This window comes from Choloepus didactylus, chromosome 10 (genome assembly GCF_015220235.1).
Source record: "Choloepus didactylus isolate mChoDid1 chromosome 10, mChoDid1.pri, whole genome shotgun sequence".
Lineage (NCBI taxonomy): Eukaryota > Metazoa > Chordata > Mammalia > Pilosa > Megalonychidae > Choloepus > Choloepus didactylus.
Window position 1 is genome coordinate 55272140 of NC_051316.1, and position 15015 is coordinate 55287154.

The window sequence follows — 15015 nt, forward strand, 5'->3', positions numbered from 1 at the left end:
TAAAACATAACAAAATGAAGCATATTATCTGAGCCATTTTCCTGAGTGATTGATACTTTTCTATTTTAGATGTTAGAGAATTCCTTGCCAACTTCTCTTTGTTGGCTGAAGTTGGTCATAGATCTTTTCTGTTCATTTCAGCACATTTTATGAATGAATATTTAATATGAAAAGCATCAAGCATCTTCCTTTCACTAAAAGAATATAGAGTGTTCTCACCCAACTGAGTTGATGACATACAATTGTCTGTTTATTTAATTACTTTTGCTTATTCATCAGTTTTGATCCAGGCTGGAATAAAGGCTCTCCCTGCTTTCATTTTCTGGAGATGAAATTGAGAGATTTAAACATGATTTATTCTGCTTTGACCTATGGCTTGAATTAGCTTGGCTGTTTGCATTCATTTTGAAGGAAAGTATTTAATACTTGTAAAGCTATAATTTAATCAATCCCTTTGTTTTTCAAATTGCTCTGGAGACCGTTCTAAGCTGCCTAGACTATAAAGCTTTCTTTTATTAGGGAATGAAATATAAAATTGATTTTGATAGGTCATTTTGAAAACAGTATGAAAACTTAAGAGAGTAACATTTTGTTTAGAATTAAAATCTCAGTATTCCATGTTATACAAACATTTCACCAATTCATGCTGACCTTTGCATGCTGATCCTCAGATATCATTAGTGAGTTTTTAAAGAATTGAAGATTTCTTTCCCCCTCAAGTGCTGTTATTGAATTAATTATGGGTAATAGTAAATACACTGATTTTCCTAATATGCCACCATCTCACCTCTCTTGTCTTCTACCAAACTTCTTGAATGAGATTTCTATATTATCTGCTTCCATTTTATCATTAAATATTCACTCCTTGACTCTTGAAAATCTGGCTTCTCTTCCAGCCATTTTACTGAAACTGCTCTCCAAGATCACACATCTAGGTTCAAGTCTAAAGTCTTCATCTCAGTTTCAGGGGTAGCTGTTGAAGTGTCAAGTCAACCGCAGTTGCCAAAAGGGCCTTCCATGTTTTCTTTTCTTTTCTTTCCCTATGTTCACGTAAACTGCAGCTCACTCAGTGTACTTACTGAATTGATCTGTCCTCTCCCTGCTTTCTATTCCTTCATTTTTTATTTGTTATGAGCCCACATATCTTTCAAGGTGTATTTGAAACCCCATGCAGTATGAGTATGACTTTCTCCTCTCTCCTGGGACCGTGTTGATAATAAACTCTTCTTGTAACTACCCTTGCCAAGTAAGGGAGACAATGCACAGGACATGTTCCTTTATTCTTCTTCAAGGAGTTCTTAACATGGGGTTCAAGGAGGGGTCTCAGTGGTCTGTAAACCCTCTAAAATTGTACAAAAACTTGTATATGTTCATAAATACATTTTTCTTTAGGAAGGGCCCATGATTATATTAGATTTTAAAAGGGCAACCTATTCAAGATTAAGAACTTCTAATTTAAATGATTTAACATTCTAAGTAGTTTCTCAACTAGTACATAAGCCAAAAGAAGGTGAATAAAAGTACGTAACTATCGTCAGGTTGTTTATTCAGAATCTTCAAGTCAGCAGAATCAGGTACCTTCTCCTTGTTTCATGGGTTCTAGAACTTGGAAAATTCAGGAAATTATTTTTCAGTTCAATTGGGGAAAGTAATTTGACAAAGTATGGCAACTAGGGGATTTCAGGTCCTAATTATTTTGCTTCTGTGTAATTCCACAAGAAGCAGCAGGGAATTTCTATTGTAAGAGTTGGAACTCTGTTTGCTAGTGTGAGCAGCCATGTACTCATGGAATTTTAGTGCTAGAGTAGTCTGCTTCCCAGATGAAGTCATTGGGCATTTAGAGGTCGCAGTGCTGCTAACAGGTTACTGGAAACCTGTGGATTCCTCAGTGTAGAGCTTATTTCAGGATGCCTTCCTGCATCTCACCAGCAGTTCCTGTACTGTGGAGTAGTCGGAGTGGACACGTAGTTTTAAAGGTGTAATTGGTTCAGGGCTAAAAGATGGGAGTCATCAATCAGTTATTTAGTTGGAATAAGGGACAGAAAGATGAAAGGCCCTGTTTTCTACTGTATGTGTCAGTCTGTTTTTGTTTTGCATCTCTGAATGGAGACAAAGCTGTCTCCCACTTCATTCCTCACCCGTGGTTTGCCTTCCCTTTTCATGCAGGTCAGTGCACAATCATGACTTGGGCTCTGCGGAGCAGAGTTTAGAGGCTCCTTCTCCAAGAAATGAGCTGGGAGGTCTTTGATCTGAATTCACTTAATCATTCAGCTCTCCCAATGTGTTGTCTGCAGATTTTTTTGGAATCTGTGCCACAGACTTCAGAAGTATGTCTCCCAGGAAGGAAAATGTGACCAGCTTCTCGTTAATGACAGATGACTTTTAAAGTTTGCCACTTGAAATTTTTTCAGGTTTCTTCTTCCTTGCTTTGTAAAATAGTTATACTCCTTTGGCTTCTTTCCATATTTACCTTACCAGCCATACCACGTCAGTTAACTCAGTTGTGGGGGAAAATAGTCTCTCTATATCAAACTGTCTTTATAATTTGATGTATTAATTTCCAGAGAAAGTCATTAACCTCAGATGGAATATGGTTAACTTCTGTTTAGTAAAAAATTGCTCTCAGTCTTTACAATGGGAGTAAAAGAGCTCATGACATCTGGTTGCCTTTAGGTAGGGCTGAAAATATACCAGAGCAGAACCATCTTTGGTTCAGTCTCATTCAGAGCCTCCTCCACTTTTTTCAGAAATGTCCATGTGTGTGCTCATGAATCCTGTCTTTTAACTTGGTGTTTGTTACCCATTTAAAGGATCAAATTCCACCTTACCTGTTCTTCGGAATCTGTGTTTTTTTCTTGCTTTAAGTCGGGTTGGGAAGCTGTGGCCCCCTAGCCATTTTCGTAAATACAGTTTTATTGGAGCCATGCTCATTCATTTGTGTGTTATCTGTGGCTGCTTTTGCACTACAGTGGTAGATGAGAGTAGAGATGACTGAGATCATGTGGTTCCCAAAGATAAATATTTGACCCATCTGGAATTATAAGACCTGACCAGGCCTGGGGACCTGACGCGTTCAGTCTGTCTATATAGCTTAGATGAAGAACCAGCCTCCCTGCTTTACTTTTTTTGGTAGCAGAGAAAAAAAAATTTTTTTTTCTTTTTCTTTTACCTATGCATGTCTAGTGCTATCCTTTTCTTTGGCCTAGAACTCAGCCACAGCTCTCGAATACTGTATGTGGCAGTTTTCCTCATACTGCATCCTCCAGCTTGACTGTGTTTTTGAAATGGTGTGTTAAGGCCTAGGTACTCTTCTTCTCAATGAATGAGAGCTGCATTCACACACTGGATAAGACAGAAAAGGGACTTGTGGTTTTGCAGATCCATTTTTTAGTGGTGCTGATTAGCATGAAGCATGACCCCCTGATTGTGATATTTTTCAAGCTGCAGCATCTAGAGGTAGAAGATAATGACATTGGCATAAGCTCTTTTATTTGTAATACCCTGCAAACGCATGTGCAAATTCTCCCTGGCACACAGCTGTTTAGGAAGATTATTCATTGCATAAAGCTGCCTGTCCTCTTTTTTTTATATTTATCCCTGTCATGAATCCTTTATTGTGTTTTATGACAAACATTACAGGCAAAACCTACCATCCATTTTCTTTTCATAATTGCAAGACCGAAACTATGTCCTGGCTTTCAGGAAAGCATTTCTTGTTTGCCTCTCCATCCTTCATTGAAACCCTTGTTATGGGGCCTCGTTGCTTCTGGGCAAAGGAAGGGTGTGTTTTGGCCACCTTAGAGCTAGTCAGAACCATCGTGAAATCAGAGAAGATTTCTCTCTCTGCAGCAAAGGCAAGTAGCAGCAGTGGTGGCAGCCGTATCATCAAGGAATATTTGTTGGTCATGATGTACCACCACCATGTTAAGATTTGAGATGTGGAGACTGCTGTTTCTCCAAAGACTGTACCATTCTTCAATGCAGAGAAAATCATGATTTCTTCCAAGAAGTAACTTGTGCTACAGATAATTTCTGTAGCACAGTGCACCTCCATAAATGTTTATTTAGTCTCATAATCTTGGTGCCATGGTGTGACATATATGCTTTAATAGATCCACAGCTTTACTGGAACTAGGAATAAGTCTGAGTGATCAAGTTATGTTGGGAGTGATGCCAGGTGAGGTGGATGACAATGTAGTTAGACACTCAGGTTAGGAGCCAGTGAGTGGACACTGCATATGGCTGTGTTCATTAAATTGGCTGGACAACCTTGTGCAAGTTGACTAGCCTTTCTGAATCTCACATTCCTCTACAGTAAAAGGCACAACAATTAGAGTACATATGTTTGCGTTTATGATGGTAATTATAAAAACTATTGTTATCAGAAGCTTATGGAGTCAGTGTGTCAGGGCCATGGAGGTATGTTGGTTGGTGAGATGGTATGATTGCCACTAACATTGCTCCTTGAGAGAGGGAGAACAATTGTGGACATAAAATATTAGTCATGCTCAGGTAATCCTGATTTAGGAAGCAACAATTGGTTGCTTTGTTAGAGCAAGATAGCCCCCTCCCTCCCTTTTAAATTGCTTGTAGAATGTTCTGTTGTAGGATAACGAAAGTTTTATCTAAGTAGGTGTTTCCAAAAACTTACTCATAATGATGTCCTTTCCCTGTCCACTCCTCATCCTTCCAGCCAATTAAAAACAAGTACAATACAGTTTAAAAAAAAAAAACAATTAAAAGAGTCCTTTCAGTAGAAATCACTTATAGCTAAGGACAAAGAATAATACAACTTTAAGTAAGGAATTGTCACTTCTTTTTTTGAATAATTTAGCTATAAAGGCATTACGCTTTTCATATGTAATGTTAATACAACATTATTAGAGAAGGGGTAATAGGATTTAGTAGGAGCAGTTGTAGAGTCGTAGAAGGAACTTTCCAGAGATATACAGGAACCTAAAGACCAAATGCCTAGCTTGATGCAGTTCTACACCAAACAGTGTCTCTGAAAGAAGGAGGTGAGAAGATGAAAGCTAGAGAACCAAAGCTTTCTTCATGGTTTTTACAGTCTTTTTAAAACCACCCTCTGGTCGGACCATTCCTCCTTATCTAGCCATAGATAGAAGAGAGGATGTCTTTCATCTCCTCTCTTCAAAGTACTGGTCTATTGCTTTGCATCATTGTAATTTTCTTCTGAATTTTAGACTGAGGTACCTACAGAGGACTCTTGGAGAATATGCCTTGTATTATTATTTCTGATCTTTTACCTACCTATTAAATTTTAAGCATTCTGACTTTATCTATTGTTTGGGGTTATAGTATCACAGTGCCACCCGATATACAGTAGTCACGGATTTACTCCAAAAGGATGGAAAGTCCATAAGGTATTTTATGGTCTTTAAATTTACTGAGGAAGTATGCAGCTAGTATCATTCTCTGAATTTATTTCAATTTATGAGTTACTGTTACTGTTCATAAGACAGTTCCAAGTAGTGTGAGTTGTAATATGTAGCCATTGTATGTTAAATTCTGTGAAATTGTTAGATTAACAAATTATGACTATACTCATAAATTGTTTACACCAAATAACCTGATAGTTATATATGTCTTCCTTTGAATAGTAATAAAAGGAAATGCCTGTCAACTTAATTTATTGCCAAGCATGTTCTCATTTAAAGCCCTGTAAAGTGAAATAAAAGCTTGACCTACAGATTATGGTTGCTGCAGATTTGACAGCTGCTACGACTGTGGTATAAAATACTGTAGGGACCTTGACTGTCATAATAAAAGCTCTATAGCTTGTACGCAGAGCTGTTATGCAAAGTGAATGTTCCTAGATGTAGAAACTGTTAAAGTAAACCTGCCCAGCAGAGATCTGAGAGGTCAAGAACATCCCCAGGTCCCATGGGTTCCTTCCCCCATTACCTCTCTGGCTCTGGGACAGGACTACAGTCTCTACATTGACAATAGATATTTGCACTCTTTCATTCCACAGTGTCATGAGGGCAGTAGAAGGAAGGGGAAAAGGGGTCTCTTTAGAGAGTGTCATGAGGAGAGATTTTTTCAAAATTCATATTGACAAGAATTTTCACATATCTGCTCCTCCTGTATTTGTGTGTCTGCCGTGTGCCCTGCAGCAGAGTTGAGCAGATTGGTGCAGACAGCACAGGCCCTGTGTCTGAGGAGCTTAGACCCGTGCAGGGTTTCTCCACCTCAGCACTGCTGTCAGTATTAGCAGCACCTTGGCCTCTGCTCCCTGGATGCCAGTAGCAGCCCCCCACCTGGGACAACAGAACTGTGTCCAGGCATTCCCAGATATTCCCTGGGGGACAGCAGTTGCCCCTAAGTGAGAACAGCTGGGCTAGTGGGCTCAATAGTCTCTTGTGAGAGACAGAGAGGCACACAGGAAAATAAGTGCCAGAGATACACTGTGGGGCGCACTAAACAGGAGCAACCTAGTGTGCTTGATAGAAAGTGGAGGGAGAGGAGCCCTTCAGGTCCCTGTTGGGAATGTATTCTTTCTTCCTTGCTGACGCTGAGCCACACTGGAGTGCCTCCTGTAGAGCTACTCATGTTTTCTCTATATTATGTCAGAATTGTGACTTCAAACCTAACATTTTTTTTTTTTAATTTACTGAAGGCAGTTATTTTTTTCAAGTTAAATATTGCTAGTGCTAAATAGGCATGAAATACCAAAGGATAGTTTTAAAATTATCCAATACTAACTGCAGAGTACAGTTAAAAGATAGACAACTGTAATTCTCAACTTTTTTTGTTGTGGTGCTAGATATATGCAACACTGATCATGGGCTGATGAATCAAAAGTCCTGTACAGCCACAGAGAAGAAACAGGTGGTTTGCTTATATACATCACACTTTAAATTTATTATTACTGATTTGCTAGGTGTAGCTAGTTTTATTTGCCCATTTTTATGTTTATTGGTCATCTGCAATTCTTTTGTGGAGGCTTCTTGTTCACTTGAGTTTTCTTTGAAGTGTTGAGTCCTTCTTACTGACTTTGAATAATTCTTTGTATATTAAAGAAAGTAGACCTTTATCTGTTTAACCTATTGCCTGTATTTTTTGTGTGTTCAAAATTTGTTTTTTAAATTTCCCCATAAAGAAATTTTGTATTTTTATGTAGGAAAATTTACCAGGATCTATGGATTCCATATTTCATGTCATGTTTAGGTTTTCACAACTTCATGATTATTAAAATTTAAGAAAGCGAGGTGATTTTTATTTAGTTAGTTTTTCTTCCTTTTTTAATGCAATTTTATTGAGGTATGCTCACATACCATACAGTCCATCCAAAGCATACAATTAATAGCCATTGATCGTATTTAGTTTGTTTTTGTCCTAGTCAAATTAGGACATGTTTGTATGTTTTGTTTTGTTTTGGTTTGCTACAGCTGCCGGAATGCAATCTACCAGAAATGGGTTGTCTTTTACAATGGGGGTTTATTAGTTTACGAATTTACAGCTCTAAGACTATGAACATGTCCCAGTTAAGGCATCAACAGGATGATACCTTCTCTGAAGAAAGGTCAGTGACATCCGGGTTCCTTTGTCACATGGGAAGGCACATGACTGGCTTCTGCTGGTCCTTCTGTCCTGAGTTTCATTGCTTTCAGCTTCTGGCTTCAGTGGCTTCCTCTCTCAGTTCCTCTGAGTCTTTCTCTTCAAGCTCTCTGGGTGTTTCTCTCTCTGGGTGTTTGCTGTCTTTTCATCCTCATAAAGGACTCCAGTAAAGGGTTAAGACCCATCTTGAGTTGGGTGGGTCACATCAATTGAACAACCTAATCAAAAGGTCCCACCCACATAGGTTTGCACTCACAGGAATGGATTGAAAGAAGTTGGTCTTTTCTGTGGTACATAACAGCTTCAAGCCATCACACTTTTCTTTTTTTCCCCTCTATATTGATTTTCACCCCTTGTGCCTTTGCATCCCTAATACTGGTTATCTTAAATATAACAGAGTGAACATTATATTTTGATGATCGATCCTTCGAATGAGCAGTTCCATTTTGCTGTTAAGTGGTATAGCTTGGTATATAAAATGAATGCCTTCAGGATAAAGTCAAATTTCTTGATCTTACATTTAAACTTTATATAGTTTTGTCCACAACAACCTTATTTATGACCTTTAAAAATCAACACCATCTTCATCTGACTCTTTCCCCTAAACCAGTGGTTTTCTTACATTTTGATAATGCTCTTTTTCAGTTTAAAAAAATCAGTCCACCCTCTATATGTATGCATGTATGTATGCTGGCTTGTTTATTAGTTTATATATCTATATATTAAAAAGTAAATGTGTTCTACTGTACTAATACTATGTATGTAGGTTTTTAAAAGTAATTAATATTAAGAGAACTTGTAGATTTACAGGAATATCATGTAAAAAGTACAGAGGAAAAACTGTGTGTGTTTGTGTATGCAGTATATGGGAGCTCTGTTTCTATGTATTTTTCAGAGTTAAACATATACAAAAAGTAGAAGACTTAAGAGAAAGATATTAATATATATGAGTATAGAAAGAGATTAAAATATATGAATAGTAATTGGAGTGTTATCTTTCCATATGCCAGTTGGTCATTTTGAATACATCTTGGTGTGCATGTATCCCATGATCACTGCACCAGCCATACCATATGTTCTCTCTGTTCTAACTCCGTCTTCTTTCCCATCCCTCTAGAATCATTTCAGATGATACTTCCTTATGGGGCACCCTTTCTGACTTCTCGACAGCTGAAGGTCATCTTGTGATTTCTCCTTGGCAAGGAACACAATTGGTCTTCTGGTTGATTTTTATCTCCTCCTCCCCAAACATTTTTCCCCCTTCTTTGCCTATGGATTCAGCTAACTTTGTTCAACTTTTCCATTAATATTTAAGTTTTCCCCTTTATTCGCTGACCATTAAGACAATCTTACAGATTTTTTTTCTTTTAAGTGTTTTGTTTTGAATCTCTAAAGAGAAAAAAGAAAAAAAGAAGAATACTTCCACAGTAATTATTCTGGAGTTAAAATTTTCCTTACGTTCTCCTTCAGTCTCTTTAGGGTTATCAAATCTTCTTGCTAGGTCTCTTACCCTCTAAATTGTGGTGGAATCTGTGCACTGAATAGTTTTCCACCCTCCCTCTTACCAACTTAGATTTTTGATTGTGAGCTAGTGAAGGTGAGTGTTACAACAGGTATGAATCAGTTGAGCATCTAGGTAGTCCCTGGACCGAGTGGGTTGTTATATCCAGTCAACATCAGACTTCGTTCTCCTGAAAAAAGGTTAACAAGGTAGACCTCTGATGGTTTTTAATTCTGTTAGTTTTCTGTCATTTGTTTGTTGCCATAGTTATTTTTTCACATTGTTGCTATCATTTTAATGACTGTGCTCTATGGCTTCATGTTTTTGTGAAGAATGTTTTCAGTGCTGATTCTTAACCCTGTTGAGTGAGTGTGTGTATGTATTAATGAAAGAATATATAAAATGACTGCTGGCCTTTAAGGTTCACTTATAAATCATCTACTGGGAAGGTTATGTAAAGTATTATGTCATGAGTGTTGGGAAACTTGGTCATGGTGGGATTCAGTAAGCAGGGTATGATTTTGAAGGAAATGAAATAAATTGGTTGATGGAATAAAGCAAGAATAGGACTATACATCTAAATACGTCTTGTACCCTGTAAAAACACTCAAATGAAACTGCATCAACATTCTAAGAATTTCTTACGTTATAGCATCAGCTCGCTTCCTGTAGTAATGTTTTATTTATCTAGTTAGTAGTAAATAAGAATTATATCTAATGTATTTGAAGATACGATGTACATAACGCATCCAGTTTTCTAGTGTTCAGAAATACAAACTGACCTTTGGGCACTGAAACTATTAATGATTGAATGGGGTAAGGATAATTGAAATTTTCAACTTTTGAAGTAACCAGATAATTAGACTGTATGAAAATAACATTTTATGATTTCTTTTTAAACATACTTTTTGGAAGTATGCAAGATCTTTTTAATTGGTTGATGTTATTAGGGGAAAATGAAGTACTACTGTAAATATTTTCAGCATTTATGTTTTTACCTAGTAATCCTTTTATAGTCAACATGATAGAATTGGTAAAGTGTAAGACATTTATTTCTTTGTTCTGTTGAAGGAAAAAAAAATTGCCATCTTTAGTGATTGAGTCAGCCACGGCCCTGACTTAGATTTATTTTTTCCTACATCAGCAGTTCCTCAGTTTGTTAGTATTATAATGTGTAGAAAGCAGTACGTAACATGTAAACTTTAATTTGTCTGTTTCTTTTTAAAATCTCATAATATTTTCAGTTCTTTATAAAAAGAGTTAAGCATCAAGAATCAGGCACTGATATTTTCCATAATTCACTATGCATGTGTGAGAATTTCAGAGGTGAAATAAATGTGAAATTTCAAACTTTTAAATATTTACATGATTTTTACTTCCAGTGGTCTTTTATGGGCATTATTTTGATATATTTGTCTTAAAAAGTTAAGTTGTTAATGAGCTTTGGACCCATATTGCCTGGATTTGAATCTTGAGCAAGTTACTTACCCTTTCTGTGCATTGTTTTCTCATCTATTAAATGAAAAGAATAATGTACCAACTTCATAGGTTTATTAAATGAAATGTGCTTAGAATATTGCCCAGTACTTAGTACCTGCTGGACAAATGACTTTAAATAAATGAATAAAAAACAACTGGTAGACAAATGCTGTCATTAGGGTAGCTATTTTATTATTGAATGTATATCCAAGACATTTTTTCATTCATTTAGTAGTCCATTCAATAAGTATTTTTTGATCAACTTATGGGGGGGGTGTTGCATTGATGAGCAGGATAAGCATAGTTCTTGCACACTCACAGGCAAACCTCAGAGACTGGCATTTATAAAACAGTCATACAACTAATTACTTAATTACAGTCGTCATTTGTGTTATATATTCATGGCATTGGGTTGTTTATGAGCCATGCAGTAAGGGGGACTGACCTAAAGTGAAATCTGAAGGATGTTAGCTTGTTAAATATGCTTGATGTAGCTAGGGAATGAGAGTATTTCTAGTAGAGATAACATTTCATAGGAAGATTCATGATGTAGCAGAGAAATAACAATGGAGAAAGAGACTGAAGAGGCTGGCTAACAGCTGTTAGGGCCATATACACACCTAGATACGGTCTTGATCTTTATTCTCAGAGCAGTGAGCAGCCTTTGAAGCATACAGCGATGAGGGGCTTAGCCTTCTCCACCTGCAATGTGATCAGTGGAATTGATGTAATCAAGTTTGTAGGAAGGGAGTGGGAGTGGGTTGAAGGAGGTATGGATGGGCTAGAATGGAGGGGAAGGATCATTTAGGATTCTTTGGCAGTATTTCTGGGGAGAAATTATGGTTGTTTGGGCTAATGGATGGCAATGTGTACTGACTCTAGACATAACATCATCTGATTTGATACTGCTATTCTCATTGCTGTTAAAATCATGAGATCTCTTTTCCCTGTAATTTACCCTGATGTCTGTCTTCCCACATTGTCTTCAAGAGCAACATCCTTTTTCCTACCTCTTGTCTTCAGAGCCTTGGAGCAACAAACAATCTGCACTCTACTTGATGGTACTTCTATCACCCTCTTGTTTTCTGGCCTCATTCCTTTCTTCTCCTAATTTTTCTTGCCATCACCTTTCCAGTAGTCCCGGGAGAGCTATTCCTGTGTCCAGAGGAATATTTGAATGGCTAGAAAATGGGTAAAATTCCAACTATTTGAAGGCTAACAATATCCTTCTGATGATATTTTATTGACCATTTAAGGAAATCTTATTTTTTGCCTATTACCCAATAAATGTTCTAGTTCAGAACTTTCGTATCATTTAAGACTAGCTTATTTAGGGCAAGTTTTACTTAATTTTTTCCCTAAATAATCTTTTTATGTCTACGCACATATTTTATCTTTTGAGCTCTGGTTCTTGAGTGCCAGATCTTAGAAAACTGTCAGTTTCCAAGAGGCTGCTTTATATGATCCCATTCTCCATTGCTATATCTTGGAAGTTATATATATTTAGAGCCTAGTGGTTTATTTATTGTGAAATCAAAATTCAGAGTTGCAAATTTACTGCATGCATTCAAAATAAATAAAATTATATGAAATACAGATTCTGGCATAGATATGTGAAAATCAAACCAATGGATTGAACCTGCAGTTTTCATTTGCTCACAAACTTGCACAAACTAATACTCTGCAAAAAAGACAATTGCAGCAAAGAAAAATAAAACTGCTCTTTTGCAAACAATCCTAAAAGCATTCCTCCAGTGAGGCCCCCAAATCATTTATATATGTATGTATAAAGTGTCACTTTCAACAAAAATGCTATTTCTAAGAAAAAAATTTAACTGCATAGGTTAAAAAAAATGTGCAAAATCTTAAGCCATTAAAGCACCAAAAAAAAAAAAAACAAAAAACAAAAACAAAACCCAAAATCAGTTTTTATGATGACTAACATATACAAATAAGAAATTTAATCAAAACTCAGGAAGTAGATACATGGGCTAATACACTGTCCATTGTTGTGAGAATTTTTCTTCAATGTCTCTTCTCGTCTGTAAAAAAAATTTAAAGTGCTAACTTTATGTAGAACAGGCAAAGTCTTCAAGTAATTTGCTATTCAGTATGCCAATTTTTATAGAGCTAAAAAAAGAACTAAGAATAAGCTAATGGGAAATTGGAAGATAGAAATAGTGAAAAAACTGACAAATTGTAGCTGGACAAAATAGACTGCTATTATACCATCTTGGCTTTCTTATTTCAATTAAATGTATAAACTTGCAGATTTATTGTTCTGCTGGTTTAGTACACTAACTCTCTTAGATTTGCCAACTTCTACCACAGTCAGCACAGGAAAACAGTGCCATTGAAATATCAACATGACACTAACTAAAGCAATCTTAAAAAGTTGTCTGCTACTGTAAATGAATATAAAATATAATAGATCTTACAGGGTAAGAACTGTGGCCTTGTCCAGTGCTTAATTGCTCCTGCTCTTTAGCGTCTTTTTCAAGGAAATATGGCGATTGAGGTGTTTGCTGTAATCTTTTTCCTTTCTAAAAGAAAGATCACAAAAAATACAAAGAAAATCTCCCTCAGCCACTTTGACTCTGGAGGCTTCTTTTGCATTTTTTTTTTTTTTTTTAGTAGATTCAATCCAGAATCACTGCTACCCTCTGATATATTGTCACTTAGATCACTTTCATCATGACTGGGGATCCCTTCATCTTCATCAATTCCTGGAGACTCATCCACTGCTGTAGTAACAGAAGGTAATGCCAGAGTAGTTTTGGACACTGCTTCTCCCTTTGTTGGTGGGGGAACAAGCAGTGGGGAAATTGGTTCTTTGATTTATAAATTTTTAATGACAGCATAATTATTAGTAGGAAATAAAAGAGAAAGTTGATTCTGAATGTGTAAGCATTCAGAACTTAAATCACCAAGGCAATTTGCAAGGAAATACCTATAGTTCAGTTATAACTGAACTGTGGTAAAATTGAGGGTAATTGATGACTAAGTTGGGCTTATATCTAGTACATAAGTTTGGTTTCATATTCAAAAATCAATCACCGTAACTTATTGTATTAACGGAATAAAAGAGAAAATTCCGACGGTCATTTTAATAGAGGTTGAAAAAGCCACACCCATTTTGGTTAAAATGCTCAAATGGGGACTTTCTGTATCAGAAAGAGGTAACTATGAGAAACCTACAGCAAATGTCGTATTAAATGGTGAAATATTGAACACTTTTTCCCTAAGATTTGGAACAAAGCGAGGATGTCAAACCTTACCACTTCTATTCAGCATTTTACTGAAGGCCCTAGCCATTATAGTAAGTCAAGAAAAAGAAATAAAAGTCATGAAACTCAGAAGGGGATAGGTTACAACTGTCCCTATTGGTAGATAACATGATTATTTATACAGATTATATATATATAGATATAAATACAGATCTCACTAGAAGAGAGACCCCAAAAGTAGACCCACACTTAAAGGTCACTCAATTTTGTCAAAGGCATCAAAGCAATACATTGGGGAAAAGGAGCCTTCAATATTTGTGAAGAAATGAACCAATATATAACTATACATAACTATAAATAACTGTAATTCAAGATGGACACTAGATCTAAAAGAAAAATCTAAAATATAAAGCTTTTGGAAGTAAGTATAGGGGAATATTTTCATGACTTGGGAGTAGGCAAAAGTTTATATAGCAGAAAGCAATAATCATAAAAGAAACAAGTTGATAAGTTAGATTTCATTATAGTTAAAACTTCTGTTCATGAAAAGACGACATTAACAAGGTGAATAGGGTAAGCTACAAATTAGGAGAAAATATTTGCAAAACAGATATTTGATAAAGGACTGGTAGTATGTAAGCTGTATAAAGAACTTGAACAACTCAATAATAAAAAGACAAGCCATTTCAATAAAAAATGGACCAAAGTTTTAACAGACTGTTCACAAAGGAAGATATGCAAAATGAAAACATGTCCACGTAAAGACTCTAGGAGCACAGACATTGATGCCAAAAAGAAATGGACTCAAGACTTTGCTCTACTACTTGCTTAATGTGTGACGTTGGGCAAGTTATGGAGTCTTTGCTTCCTGTATCAGTAAAGTATGGATAATAATAGTTTCTCATGGGGATATGAAGATTACATGACATAATGCATTTAAATAGTCAATGAAAATGTGCTTTGCTTTATCACTGTGCTTGATAGTTTGCACACAGTGGTGAGTAGATGTTTGCTATCATCACCTTCATTAGCTCGAAATCTTAAATTAGAATCATTTAATACCATTACATTAAAAAATTTTTAATGGGTAATGATATTTAAGTTAGGTCTCCTCCATCTTATCTTTGTAACTAAGGATAAATGAAGGACGGCCGCCATCAATTTGCCATTGGACCAAGGAGACCATGAATAATACCATTGGTGTATTTAATGGGTCACTCTTGGTGA

The 15015-nt window shown here is 36.2% G+C and overlaps 1 protein-coding gene across 11 annotated transcripts in view; it reads left to right on the forward strand.

The window, feature by feature from the left end:
* Positions 1-15015, forward strand: part of KDM4C (lysine demethylase 4C) — a 517981-nt gene that overhangs the window by 257383 nt on the left and 245583 nt on the right. Inside the window, exon 8 of one of the 11 annotated variants that reach the window (XM_037798528.1) lies at positions 8699-8892. The exons of 9 other annotated variants lie outside the window; for them this stretch is intronic. In XM_037798528.1, the coding sequence (XP_037654456.1) occupies positions 8699-8713 (15 nt within the window). In that variant the 3' untranslated portion in view covers positions 8714-8892. Of the gene's footprint in view, positions 1-8698; positions 8893-13260; positions 13321-15015 lie in introns of those variants that run through there. One more of the 11 variants, XM_037798526.1, reaches the window with a different exon arrangement.